Source organism: Pieris rapae, chromosome 7 (genome assembly GCF_905147795.1).
Source record: "Pieris rapae chromosome 7, ilPieRapa1.1, whole genome shotgun sequence".
In the NCBI taxonomy this organism is placed as follows: domain Eukaryota; kingdom Metazoa; phylum Arthropoda; class Insecta; order Lepidoptera; family Pieridae; genus Pieris; species Pieris rapae.
The window spans coordinates 9,603,454-9,618,525 of record NC_059515.1 but is presented as its reverse complement, the minus strand read 5'-3'; the positions used below and the strand labels follow the sequence as shown (position 1 = coordinate 9,618,525).

The window sequence follows — 15,072 nt, the reverse complement described above, 5'->3', positions numbered from 1 at the left end:
CATTTAAACTATGCTAGGAATCGTAATTATTTATTGAGTCTATTTCCTATCATCGCTATCAATAGAATTGGTGATATCACTAAATATTTAGATTTTAGATTTCTAGAGTAAAATTTTACTAATTGTATTTTGTTTAATAACTATATAAATACTATATTGTACTATTTTATCTTTACCAGCTTTGGTTTTTACGAAATGAATGCAAAGTAAGTTAAGAAAGGCGGGTTTTGTCGTCACAAGTGTTAGCATTTGTAATAATAATTCATTTGCATTTGATATTATAATAAGGATAAACATAAATATTGGTGGTAACTAAAAGTATAGCAACTTGGGTTAGATTTTACCCAGTTATATATTCATACTGTTTGTCGTATTTGCTACAATGACACAAACATCGTCTGGGACAGTGGACATGTGCACCGAATGGCGAACGACAGAACTCCAAGGTGGACTTAAGTCACAACCAGGTGGCAAGAGAAAAACCCGGTCCACCGAGGATGCGTTGGTGGGATGGAATTGTCAAGGACCTGGAAACAATAAGAGTTCGCAATGACTTGAGACGGCTTAGGCCCACAAAGAGCTGTGTGAAGATAAGATGTTCGTAGGCTTTGACCAAATATTGCTTTCATGTATTGATTATGAAATCTATATTTGTAAAAATAATCTACGTTGTAATAGCAAAAAAATTAAAACATTGTTATCAAAAAAATATATATTTGCGTACTTAAATACTTAGTAATAATTACCATCAAATATATCTTGGATTAAAAGCGATAAAAGATAAAATTAAAATCAGTTTAGGGCACACGCTATGTAATTCGAATGTCATTCGAAATCAACATAATTATATGATATATATATATGTATGACGTGTTTGAGGAATTTCTTATGATGTAATAATTAATAATTGAAAGCATTTTTATAATGATAACTAAAATAAAGATTTAGAAAAACTACTTTAGATTTTTTATTAAAATATAATCTTTATTAAATAACAATAGCTTAACTATAGAATTATATTAGTGATTGCAGCAAATGCAACAACGATGATCGATACCGCTGCTGTCATAGCTGATCCGGGCAAATCTGGTGTCGGTGGAGGGGTGACATCTGGTCTTGGAACAGTTGAGGGATCGATAATGGGGTCTGGTGGTGGGGTAGAAGGCCCAATATTATCATCACCATTTGTCAAGTAGTTATCAAGGTCACCTTGAATCTGGTCTGCGAAGGTTAAACTATTGCGGGCAGATTCTGCCGCTCTATAGATGTTTGTGTAGGCGTCACCCAATTCAGTTTGTGTTTGATTTAGCCATAGTTGAAACTGAAAATAAACAAAATTACAGAAATAGATACCATGCAATAAATTTTTAATATTGGTTTACATAAGAGAGTTAGACAAGTTGGCTTCTGTGAAGGAAAACATCACGAAGGATAGTTACGAATTTGTATTCAAAATAAAAATAAAAACTAAAAATATTTTGGCACATCAAGGTATCACTTATTCCACGTCATTAAATTTGAACCTGTAGACATCCCTAATCATCGGCAAGAAAGAGGGTGTAGGCCGAGAGAAAAGGCCGGCGTAAAATAATCTTGGTACTCTTTTAAGAAAGCAAATCATCAAACAATACTTATTTTAAAACAAATATAGTAAATTAATTAGAAAAATTCATGAAAAATTATCAAGAAAATAGTTGCTATTGTTTTCTTTAATAAATATTGCCAGTATTTAAAGTTTATTTAATCCTGGTTGTATTTAAAATCGAAACTTGTTGGTCAGAAGCAGATAGTCCGCTCTTAATGCTTCGTTGCTGACCAAGACATTCAGACATGAGCTGCAGATTAAATAGAGAGAGTATTTAAAATATAATTAGTAAATATAACGGTTTACCTCAGTAATTTGTTCTGTTGATCTAAGTCTCGCAGCAACGCTTCGTAACGGAGACGATACAGAACCAAAACTAAAATAAATATTAAATTTAACGTTACTTGTTAAATATTAATACATATAAATAATATACAAATTGTGTATTCCAGCAACTGCCAGCTGCACTGAGTCATCCATAAAATAGTCAAAATGGTTTGAAAACTTTGATACAATCGAGAACATATTTTTTCCTATAAATTTTTATCCTAAAAATTAGCTTATCCAAGGGCTTAGAATGGACGAAAAGAACTGATAAGAAACTGTACGCCACTTCATTAATCGGCAAGTATCATAATTATTAATCGGTTACTACATTATAAAATACAGAAGTACTTAAAGACCGCACCCAGTCCCGAAATTTAAGCATGTTAAGGCAGTAATTTTTGCATTTAATTTATAGGAAACGTCTTTATTTATAGCAGTGTTGACCAAATGCCTTGAGCGTACGACTCTCTTTCCTAAAGTCATAGGTTCGATCCCCGGCTGGGCACCATTAGACTTTCTTTTTATATGCGCATTTAATATTCACTCGAATGGTGAAGGAAAACATGGTGAGTAATGGGTTTTCTCAGACCCGAAAAAAGTTGACGGCATGGGTCAGGCACAAAAGGCTAACCTACTTGTCTATAAGATTAACAAATAATCATAGAACAGAAATCTGAGGTCTAGACCTAAAAAGGTAATAGCGCCATTGACTTTTAAAATTTTTTAAAAACAGTTGAATTGAAGACTCTGAGTGCAGATAGCAGTATGAAATTTATATTTTTAAGCTATAATTTGTGTAATATTTCTCAAAACTTACGCATTCGCAACATCTGCTAAATTATTTTTAATGAAATTTAGCACAATCTGAGTATTTCCTTCATTCCCAGTAAGAGCTGTGTTGAATGTTGTAGAGTAGTCTTGTTCGCGAATTTCATAATTATCTTTTACAAGCGAAGTAAGCAACCTGTGTAAAAAAGTAGATATAAATCGACCAACCAGTATGCTATACTATATTTAAAATGCAATCTAAGCAGAAGCAAAGAATACGGTATCTCTCATCAATTATCGCAGAATTTATCATTTGTTGATCTAGCGTATTTCATGAAATATAATATAACTATGTAGCTACATAAAAAATATATGTTTTCTCTTTTTCAATCTACAATACTATGAGTATTTTCCTATTATGTATTTTCCTTAACAATTTTTATTTTTTATTTTTATTTTTTAAAAACATTTATAACCCTTAATTGTCTACACTATGATTGTTGAAAGGATTATTATAGTGTCTTGTCTATGTATAGATGGAATTAATAAATAATAGGCTTCTATGTCTATTCATATATCAATTTTATATAACTGTCACTTTTTGCTGAAAATACCTAAACTTTGTCTAAAAATACGTTTTTACTCACTCATTCAGTGCTCTTTCCAGCGGCGTGCATCCAAGGGTTTGGAGCAATACAATTTTCTCAGTGTAAACGTTGTGTTCTATGAATCTCTTCCACATCGTTGCATAATCATTATAGTTATTACTAGCACGGAGTCCATTACAGTACACCCAGTTACGATTGTTTACTGCTACTCTGAAAATGTATAACATAAAATGCATGGAAATCTGATGTATTTGAAAAGACGCTACTTTTTTTTAGTTTCAGTGGGCCTGGGTACATCAATCAGAAAGCGACATCGTCGACCATTACTTCACGTGCCCTCAACTAGGACAAACCTTCTGAAAAGGGCACATATGATTCGGTGTATTAATTTACTTTACGAAATACAGGTTAACGGACCTTTTTCAATGTCCGTTGAGTGAGCTCGCCAAAGTTCTGTTACTTGTTAGTGCCTATAGTAGATAGTTTATTTCTTGTATTTTTATTATGTTTTTTTTTTGTTTCGTCTGTAAAGTATATTACTTATTGTTCACTCTTGTCAATTCAGGGTCACCTGTTAAGGCAGGAGTGTTTAAAAAAAATTATAGTTAACATACTCGTCTCCATAGTCGATAAGCCGCCTAAATTGTGTAGTTGCTGATGTACGACAAGCTTCAACGCCCATATTACACATCACGGGGGCAATTTGACGTCTCAAGTAAGAGTCCATGAAGGTTTCACCAGAGACTGGCGTGTATCCCAAATCGTTCATAAGTGGCGTAGCCCATTGTATTATTTGTCTCTGGCAAACAATGTAAACAATTTAAGGAATATATTCAAATTCAAAATCATTTATTCATATAGGTAACACAATGAACACTTATGAAAGTCAAAAACAGCAAGTATATGTTACGCTTCTAATTTTACATTTACTGCCAGTTCTCAAACCAAGGGCGTAGAGCGGGTAAGAAGAACTGGCAAGAAACTCTCCGCCACTCTTTTTAATTGTCAAGTTTTTGTGTTACACAACGTTTGTAAGGAGCTGCAACGATTACATCATATTCCACATGACATCTTTAGTAATAATTAACAATAAAAACATTTTGTCCTCTATCAGCAGGACTAGGTGAAATGGGAGCACGAACTTACATTCTCGTGCGAACAACACGCAAATACGTAGTCGAAATAATTAGTGTCACCGCATACACGAATTCAAGTAGGAACAGTCACTACAAGTAGCACCCGTTCACGAGTATGACGCATGACCAGCCATCGGCCCATAGTGTTTCATACATTGGAAGTTTATTTAATTGTTTCTTTGGTTATATTGGTATCTACAAGTCAAGAACGAGGACCCCATTTCTAAGGCGCTAAAGTCGTAAATTTGACATAACGTGGCATGAAACTAAATTGAACTCAGTAGGTTGTTATTGAAATAATTAAGGTCTCTGTATCCTATGATTATAATTTGTAAGTGACGAGCAGTGGTAGCATAAGCATGACATTCTAACTTCTATATTCGTCTGTTCAGATCTTTGGTGCATGTTACAATAACACCTGATTAGCACGAAAAACATATCTTACACAAAAAGTTCGACAGGTAAAATAAAAACAAAATAAAATACGTTTATTTTGGAACATAAGATCATCATGGTATCGCTTATTCCACGTCATTAAATTCGTGCCTGTTGGCATCCCTACTCATCGGCAAAGAAGACAGAGGGTGTTGGCCGATAGAAAAAGCCGGCGTAAAAAACTCTCGGTACTCTTTTTAAAAAAAAGCAAATCATCAAACAATTCTACAATATTTAAAACAAATATAGCAAATTAATTACAAGTAGCCTGCCCAGCACTAGTCCCAGGCCCTTTTATCAACTAGATAATCACTAACTTTATAGTAAGCCTTTTTACACAGCTTTTCTTTAATACATTTCTTAAATTTAAAAAAAAGGCAGAGATAAAAGAGCCTTTGGGATTTTATAAAAGAGGAAAAAAGTAAAGAATCACTCCATAAAAATAGAATTATGAAACAAAAGTATATTAAATTAATAGATACCTCTAATCTCCCTAACAGAGGGCTACCAACTAGTCTGTTTCTTATCCATGTGAAACCAGTCATGGCGGCCAACCACGGGGCATAGTCCTTCTCATATTGAAGGAAAGACAGGATGTTGAAAGCTCGTGTGTAAGTCATAAGTCCTGATCGCGCGAATTGAAGAACATCGTCTACAATCTGTGGACATATAAAAATATCAGTAAGTGCACTATTTGCTTAGTTATGATGAGGCATCCTTAAGATCCTGCATTCAAATTTTACTGCAATAAACCATAACTTATGTGATTTATAACGATAAATCAATCAAAGTAAATGATATTATTAATGCTTTTAAATGATTTGTCTACTGGTCATTTGTAAGCCGAGTAATACCTTAGCTCAAGTATATAAATCTAAATATATAAAACAAAGTCTTGTTAGTTACACCACTTATAACTCAAGATCGGCTGGACCGATGTTAGAATCTCTTTTTTGGTGGATTCTTCTCCGCTCCGAGTGGCAGAATAAGTAATAAAATATCGGTTATGTTATCGCCTAACAATAAATAAATTAATAAATTTTAAGAATGGAAACAGCATGCGGTGCCATCTCTTGACGAAACTACGCACCATTTTACATCATATTCCTGTCAGTTTAAGAAATATAGATTTTGAGGTAAATGAGCCTCCTCATAACATAAAAAAGTTGATCTTGATCGAAGACATGTTTCAACAAATTTTGTATATCAGAAAGTTCATTAACATGCGGGATACAGGGATAAAGTTTATTGTGAAGCACACTTAGATATTGTACGTTTTAACACAAATAAGATAGATTATTTATAAAATTTTTCATTTGACCACGATTGCTGAAAAACACTCGAATCGTCAAAATATTCGGATAATGTTTGATTCCAGAATTTCAATACTAATGGAAATTCAGAATCAAATACATTTATAAACACTACTTACTTGGGCCCGATTATGTTCATGTATTTTGGTTCTGTCAGGACCTCTTAGTGCTACGATAATCAAGTTCCATGTGTATTCGTCGTAGTTTACTCTGTAGTAACCTGAAACATAAAACATACTGAGATCCCATATACAATAAGTAATTGCCAACTAATACTGCTATATATATAACAGTGATTGACGTTATCATTTTTTAATATAAATATTTTGAATACATACATTTTAAAAGTGTTTTAATTTTTAATAATTAAACAATATTTCGTTAACTTACTGAACTTAATATGATTTCGATGTAATTAACACAACGGCTAATTAATATAATGGTTTAATCTTGTCCAATGTATTGATAACTAATGACTTCAGTTTTATTTCAAAAAATTGATGCGGTAAATAAGAAGAAATATTGGAATAAACATCACATCATATTAAAAAAAATATAACAGAAGTACATCTAATATATAAAATTCTCGTGTCGCGGTGTTTGTGGTTAAACTCCTCCGAAACGGCTTGACCGATTCTATCATCTATCATCAACATCTATTTTTCATCCCACTAAATATTAAGGGTAATCCACCCCTAATTTTTTTTCCATTTAAGATCAAAAAAAATATTTTGTTTTATGATACAACATTAAAAATACATACAACCCCTAATTTTCACATTTTCACATGCATAGCTGACATGGCAAAAGGACGTTTGCCTGGTCAGCTAGTGGTAATATAAAAGTTGTAATGGTTTCAACCGCATTAATTCGGCTATTTTTTCAATTTTGACCGTTACTATGATATTCCATGGAAAAAGCAAAGTTAAAAAAAAAACTTATCATAGATTCTTAGATTAAGTTTACAGTTATTCTTGTTAAAGTTTGTTTAGATAAGAGAAGTAGCGAGTCCCCCAAGTCCCAACACAAGTGTCTCTTGACTACTAACGGGGGGGGGGGGGGGGTCTCATACTCATTTATTGATGTAAAAAATTTGAGAAACAATAAAATTTTATTATTATTATAGATAATAATTTATAATACTGACCTGTTTGTTGTTTATTAAATATAACCCATTCGTCACCCGTAGTGCCACGGTTCACAACAGTTACTGTTGAGGTCAACACGTGAGAAGGCTTTGTGTTCGTAGAGTTTGGATTACTGGCTGTAGTGAACGAAATTGGTATTTGCCAGTTATAATTAACTCTTGCGTAACCCGTGTTTATATCGAAACGACGCTGAAATTGGTAAAGAATTTATCTAATGTCTAATTTAAGTCTGTAATATTTATCTATGATTTTAAGCAACTAAAATAACCTACAATATGAGAGTAGGTTACAATATGGAATGATGTTCTAGCAACAGATTTTTTTATATTTTTTAATTAAATTTTATTCAATTAAATAATTTTAATTGTAAGTATGTTTGAACAAATTTCAAATGCAATTAATTTGACTAGCATGTTAAAATTGTTTTTTTTAATAAATTCAATCTAGCAAAAGTTCAGCATAACATAACAGTTCAGCATATCAGAGAAACTCAGTATTAAATATGTTTTTTCATATCATATAAAAAGTATCTACGATATTCAGAATTTAAATAGTATTTTGTGTAATAAGATCTTTCATTATACGTAAGCGAAATAGTTAATTAATACCTGTGTAATAGTCATGTCACCAGTTTTATGGTTAACATCGACATAGATGACTGGTACTCCTGGTTGGTCATGCCATGTCTTATAGTACTCAACAACCGAGAAGTTGCTGCCATATTCAGAAATGGCACCCGCTTCCACTGCAGCATTGTGCAACGTTTGAGACAAGTCACTTGGTACGACAGTTTTGTAGGAGCTGTGTAAAATTTAGGTTCATCAGAATGACAAGACTAAGTGTACTTAAAATTGTATTATTTCAATATTATTATTCTTAATAAATAATTATTTATTAATTAAAAAAGCAAGGCCATACAAGGTTTGCTCTTGCCCTCATTCATTAGATGTGTTGTGTTTTTTTTAGGCAAGCCTTGGAAAACGATTCCTAATTTAATTCATTTTTAATATAATGTAAATGCTTACAGAGCATTGACTTAACCTAGATAATAAATGCAATGTAAGAATAATTGTGCCATGTATGTAGGGATATACATATATTTTTTTAATGAGGATTTGCCTGACTAGCACTTTTTGGGTCTCAGGCCTCGTCATCGCATAGTGGTAAAAATTGCCTTAATTAGTGATCGCAAATATTAAAACAAAAACCTACTTGTTCTTTAAATAAACTCGTAAGCCTTGTGTGTGTACGTCAGTGCCGAGCAAATGTTCCGTCATTCTGATAATTGCTGCTCCCTTGTTGTACGAAATCGTGGAGAACATGTCACTTATATCACCAGGGCTACCAACATTTGGGTTGGAGAGAGGATGATTGTCTGCTGAATCCGCTAGCATAGATGTATGCAGTTGTTCTACTACGAAACGTATGTTAAAACCCATGTCAGTTTCAACCTACGAATAAATTTATATTGCATTATATTTATATTACTTAAATAAACAATTTAAAAGTTTGTCGTTAAATGTAAGTTCTGGAAAGCGTTAAAACAAAAAATTGTTTTTATTATAAATTATACGTCCGTATTTTGTTACTCTATAAATCACAAAGAATATTAATAATCGTAATATTGTATTAAAATATGTTAAAGTGTTTTATATGTGTTTAATAAATTAGCATGTAAGCACTGGTGATCGTTTATAGTTTAATAAAATCAAAGTAAAACTATCGAAAAACCTGTTAATTTATAGATATATTAATATGTGCAAATCAAATAAAACATATAACGCTTTCAACTAATTTAACTTAAATGTTATTAAATTATTATAACATTGGCAGCTAATACCGGCGCCATTGCTCATACTAATTTATTAGATATAATAGAATATAACGATGTATATATATTATTGATTTTATTTGTTTTATAACAAAATGGAAGTAAAATATATAGAAATTTTTTTATTAAAATATAAATTAATTCATACACTTAACTCAAAGTTTTAAAGATTTAACCAACGTATGATACTATTTTCTGTCTTTTCTATACTTACCCAATGTGTAAGATAATATTGGTAGTATCTAGCGAAACCCTCATTTAGCCAGGTGTCACCCCACCAGTTACAAGTAACTAAGTTACCAAACCACATATGGGCTATCTCGTGCGATAGAATATACGCGATTATTTGCTTGGCTTGGTCGTGAGTTTGCTCTGGGTCGTACATTAGGTAGGCCTCTCTGAAACGGGATTGATTCTTATTATGCTGCACTTAAAGCAAGCAAGGTGATTTACATTGAAGACTAATACGCATTCGAGAGCATTGTAGAAAATGAAGTAATTATTTATTATATAAGTATTATTTTATTTTTAGGCACGCTCAAAGGACACTCTATAAATTATACAAATGTGACATTTTGGCAACAACAGGGGGCAAACGGGCAGAAGGCTCATTTGATGTTAAGTGATAGCGCCGCCCATAATAACTCGGAGGGCTCGCGAATCCGTTGCCGGCCTTTGGGAATTGGAGCGACATTTTAATATGATTATGTCATTAAATTAGCAAAATAACCAACAACATGTTTAGTTAATATACCATTTGGATTATATAACAGTTGTTAAAATAGTCATATGAAAGTCTTAAAAAAAGGTTTTGTGTTTATGTAGGCAATACTGGTCACTTGTCTTAAAAAATAGTAATAAAAATGATTGCATTATTTTTCAATTGTATGTATATATCTACTTGGAATATCTTTTACTTGGAAGTCACTTATCAGAACCTTATACCAAAATCACCCTCCATATAAATCACTCACCTGTATGTGAGCAAACCCCAGTTTTCCATAGCTCCTGCTGAGAAATCCGGAATGGAAGCTTGCGTCATTTTAAGGTTTGGTGATTGGCTAAAGAAATCAAAAGCCGTGTGTTCGCTCATAGCGGCTAACAACCTCTGCCCCACGTCAAACGCATAGTCACTTTGATTTTTACCCATTGCCCCAGGTCGAGCAATCACTTCGTATTTCAATGGACCCTCCTCGGGTGTTTTATTTGTATCATATTCAGCAACAATGAGTGCTATTAGATATGTTGACATAGTCGGTGTAATAGTGTAGACATCTTCATCATAGCCGCTTAAACAAAATAAGACATATCCTTATGATTTTGATAAAGTATTAAAAATGATTAAAATTAACAATTAATTAAACAACAACCGTAAATTGTTAATCAAAAATCTTTTAATCGGCCCACTACTTCGCGTACCGCTAACTTTGGTACCAAATATATGTAAGTGTATAAAAAAACAGTTTATTTGTTACGATTGGAGGCGCAGAAAGACCTGAGGTAATGCGTATATAGTGAATTCTATTATGAATTTTACGTCATTAATATTTGAAATAATAGCATTGGTTACTAGTATTTCAAATTATATAGTCATCAAACATATTCTTACGTAGTTACATTTACGATGGTAGTTTCTTGGCGGGTACAGGACCAACTCTTGAATCCACTGGGTCGGCGAATGCGAATACTGAAGGTCGCTTTAAATGATGGTTCATCGTAACAGGGGAAGGCGGTACGACCACTTGTCGGCTGGAATTGTGTAGTTGCCATCCAGCTAAATAATTGTACAACGATAAATTATTTTGAGCATTAGTAAAAAATATACATGTCGCAGCTAACTGGCTTGATTTGCCGTCCAATTAACTGCCTAGCCTTTTAACAAAACGGCGCCGTTAAGCTAGCGGCCTAAAAGATGTTCAGCCAGTTCATTAAATAGCTAGGCAAATGACTCAGATCGATGACATTTCGTTACTTGCCTAGCACATTGACTGTTAATTTAAATTTAATTACACTTTCTGCCACTCTCAAACCTGAAATGAAACTCCAAACTGTCAATATGGCGTCGGCAAACCACGACTTTGATGGTATTTTTAAGTTTCATGAAAAACAACAATTACAATGGAAGAGTGTAATGCCAATAATATTGTGTATGTGACTAAAGAAGTTTAATTTTAATATAAATATTTTGTGTCATATGTTTCACCTTTTTTATTTCTGCCAAATTATGATCGTACGGATGGCCTAAGCATTAGCCAGCCAGTTCATTAAATGTTGTAACAAACGCTACGTCTGAATATCTTTCAGGCCGCTAATTAAACGTCGGCGTTCAGTTAAAATGCTAGGCTGTTAATTGAACGCCTAATTTAGCTAGTTGCCTGCGACTTATAACATTCACCATTACAGTAAATAAATTCACTCTGGTTTACGTAAAAGAAGATTTACATAAATCCTTAATCTTAAATATAAGTATTTTGTTTTATAGAACAGAGGCAAACGGGTAGGTTGCTCACCTGATGTTAAGTGATACCCGCCGCCCATGGACGCTCTCAATGCCCGAGGGCTCGCGAGTGCGTCGCCGGCCTTATAAAATTTATAAAAGACCTACAGTGCAGTTTAATAAAACGTTTTCTGGCAATGCATTTATTGCATCTTGAAGTAAATATTAAAAAAAAACATTACATTACTAACCGTACGGATTCATTATAAGAATTTCGGTACCAACTCCTGTAAATTCCAGCCATATCTTTTCTTAACTCAGCTCCAAAGCTTAATCTCAGTGTATATTCAACAGGGTTAGTTGCATTGTACTCTAAAGCTGCACCGGTTCGAATTTTCAAAAGTTCCAGATCTAAATCAAACGCCATATTTTGGAGTCCTTGTACTAATACAGTATTTCCTTGCCGAAGGGTTAAAGAAGTTATGTTTAAATCCTTAGAATGCAATACAATTTCCTGAACATTCGCTTCAGTGGCAGCAAGTGTTATATCCACTGTGCCAGCATATGTCAGCTGATCTATGTCAACAATCCAAAGTACGTCATAATGCATAGGTCTGGTGGTAGTGGGAAGTCTGTACTGGGAAGGGTTTCTGATGGCAAGGTCACTAATAACATCAGATTTGACTTCAAAGATTTGTCCCTCAAGTTCTTCGTCAATGAAGATGGTATTCCTTGAGGTTGGTGGTGGTGGAATTGCCACGGCAGCTAAGGCCAAGGACAAGACTAGAAAAAGTGTCGCCATCTGCAATATCAGAATGCCAAATTTTTACAAGTCACATTTCACAATCGGTAACTTTAGATCTATTCAAACACGCAACACAATAAATGGGTTACAGATAATAAAATATTATGGTTGGTCATTTCGTAAACTGGCGAAATTTACTATTTGGCTATAGTAATTTCGTAATCATTTAATGATGGGCATTTTCATGATACACAGCTTGCTTTAAATTTTGAAACTAACAAACAAATGCTTTATAACGATGAATATGTTGACTTTCCGCCGTCTGGGCGCAAAGATATTTTCACGCTTTGTGGTGGTAATCACGAGGACAATAGCGAATAGCAAACCCTGGGTGGTTTCTCTAAGCCATAAATATGAATTTGAAATTAGATATTCATTAAATAATGTGTTCTTGATTTTACCAATAGATTCGACATCTAAATGTGGATTTAATGTACCTAAGTTCTAAAATCTAACTTCACTCTCACAAAAAAATATAATTCCGGATTTACTAATTTTATTCACATTCAAAACTAGATTATTCTGGTATCATTTATTAGCCTCGTTCCTGATACTAACTTATCGTTTCGGTATAATTATATTATCATACTTTTACAATCTTCGACACGTGGCACATGACAAACTAAGGACCCTGTTTTGTCTACGAAAACAAGGATAAAATTTATTCTTCACTATTTGAAAGTTTGGATCAGGTAAAGAGCCTTTGAGTGCAACAGTAAGATGGCGCCAGGCGTAAAAGCCACTTCCACCTCATATATAAAAAAGGCAAGGGACAGACATTCTTATTTCGCTATGAACTGATATTCACTCTTTCCCACATACTCTTTTTAATGTTAAGTAATACATAAGAAAATGTAAAGTAGAAAATAATATATTGATTATATTCCTTATCAATTAAATCCTCGCTCCTTTTCGGTATGTCGTAAAATTAGGTATAATATTATTTTATAACATAGATAAGATCTATCAAGAATCAACTTTTAGATAAAATATTAAGCATGTCTTTAAATTAAACAACTAATTCACTATCGCGAAAATCATAGTGATAAAGTTATATTATGGATACAATTAGGTTGCAATTTTGAATCAGTTATTCATAGACTGAATTACTTAAGGAGAACAAGCGGCCCTTGCCTAATACAATATAATATAATATTATAATATATAATAAATAATACAATTGTTATTATCGATATGAATAATGTACATTAGAATTAAAAATATCTGTTAGAAAAAGTTTGTATTCCTGTCAGAATGTTTCTTTGAGTGCAATCGTGTGCAAGAGTAAAAATATACATAAATAAAAAATGGTTATTTACTTTATTCAGTTAATAAGTTAGTAAAGATATTTAACTAAAAGCTGGTAAGGAAAATAGTTATTTCATTGGTGAAATAAACTACTTTTGAAGTAAAGCCTACTTGGGTAAGAGAATTATCACTTAATAAATTGAAAGCCCTCGTTAAAAGTAAATTAATCAATAAAGCTTTTTATAAATGTTACGAATACTTAAATGATCCTAATCCTTGGGATTGATTTGCTACACAATGTTTGTAAGGAGCTGCAACCATTACACCATGTTCCAAATGACATCTTGAGTAATAAAGAATAATAAAAAAAATTAAAAACAAAGATTTGTCCTCTATCAGCAGGAAGCATGGTGAAATAGGAGCACGCACTTACATACTCGCGAAAACAACACGCAAATACGTAGTATAAACAACTAATATTATTACGTATATTCATTCAAATTTCAGGTGCACTCAAATTCCGGCCGTACCTTTTTTTGATTATACTTTCTTGTTGCGCAATTATTTGTTGTAAAAAAAGTCAGGAATTATAGCACATTTTTTTTTAAATAGGCAGCGTACAAAAAGAAACAAATGATAAATTGTCGACTGTAAGCATTATCGCTGGGTTTCTAAAGTCTTCTTTACTACTAATAAACTATTACTAAAGTACATTATATCGCATTTAAATAACTCCTCATAGATTAAAATATACTTATCTACTTGAACTTGCAGATATTAATATGTTGTAAAAAAAATTAACTCACCTTAAAGCGACTCCACCAGTCGGCTTCTCCAATCCTTGTAATTATGTTTGATCAAATTTCATATCACCAATATCTCATATACTATCTTAGATAATCGTATTGTAGTATAATTGTACTTTATTTCAATGATAATATTGTCGTCATTTGTTTTCAAGGATAATCCTGTTTCATATTGTTCTCACTTCGTAAATTATGTTGTAAATAAGTTTTCTCTTATGAAAGACGTGAGAAAAAATAAAGTAATGCCGCATAGTAATGGCGTATACTTCAATACTTCATGAATCTACCAATTTCACGGGCGTATTCTGAACTCGTCCACTGCTTTTATATACCCAATTTCGTTTTTATAGAACAGTGGGCAAACGGGCAGGAGCGTTCCCTAATGTTAAGTGATACTGCCGTCCATGGACACTCTTAATTCCAGAGAGGTCGCAAGAGCGTGGCCGGCCTTATAAGATTTGGTACGCTTTTTTTTTTTGAAGGACCCTAAGTCGAATTGGTACGGAAACACTTCAATGGACAAAAAGAAAAAGAAGGGCTAAAAGAAAAGGAAAAGGGATGGTCAGTTGTTAAGTTAAGCGTCCTCATAGACCCCACAAGTGTACTGATATCAGATTTAATGACT

The 15,072-nt window shown here is 32.9% G+C and overlaps 1 protein-coding gene across 1 annotated transcript; it reads right to left on the bottom strand.

Moving 5' to 3' along the window:
- Nucleotides 1–961: 961 nt before the first annotated feature.
- LOC110996971 (membrane alanyl aminopeptidase) lies at nt 962–14,531 on the bottom strand. Its single transcript, XM_045628840.1, has 15 exons — nt 14,448–14,531; nt 11,840–12,390; nt 10,761–10,925; nt 10,126–10,440; nt 9,366–9,549; nt 8,533–8,771; nt 7,929–8,121; nt 7,320–7,509; nt 6,292–6,392; nt 5,342–5,518; nt 3,903–4,087; nt 3,328–3,498; nt 2,730–2,876; nt 1,892–1,961; nt 962–1,321 (listed from the first exon to the last, which is right to left on the bottom strand). Exons 2-15 carry the CDS (start codon nt 12,388–12,390, stop codon nt 1,007–1,009), a joined length of 3,003 nt encoding a protein of 1,000 aa, XP_045484796.1. The 5' UTR covers nt 14,448–14,531; the 3' UTR covers nt 962–1,006.
- Between the last annotated feature and the right edge of the window lie 541 nt (nt 14,532–15,072).

Excerpts from the sequence above, each read along its gene's own strand:
- LOC110996971 (XM_045628840.1), bottom strand. The coding sequence starts at position 12,390 with ATGGCGACACTTTTTCTAGTCTTGTCCTTGGCCTTAGCTGCCGTGGCA. Across the intron at positions 8,122-8,532 it reads CGAGTTTATTTAAAGAACAA|CTCCTACAAAACTGTCGTAC; the intron begins GTAGGTTTTTGT and ends AATTTTACACAG. Across the intron at positions 2,877-3,327 it reads CTGGAAAGAGCACTGAATGA|GTTGCTTACTTCGCTTGTAA; the intron begins GTGAGTAAAAAC and ends TTTTTTACACAG.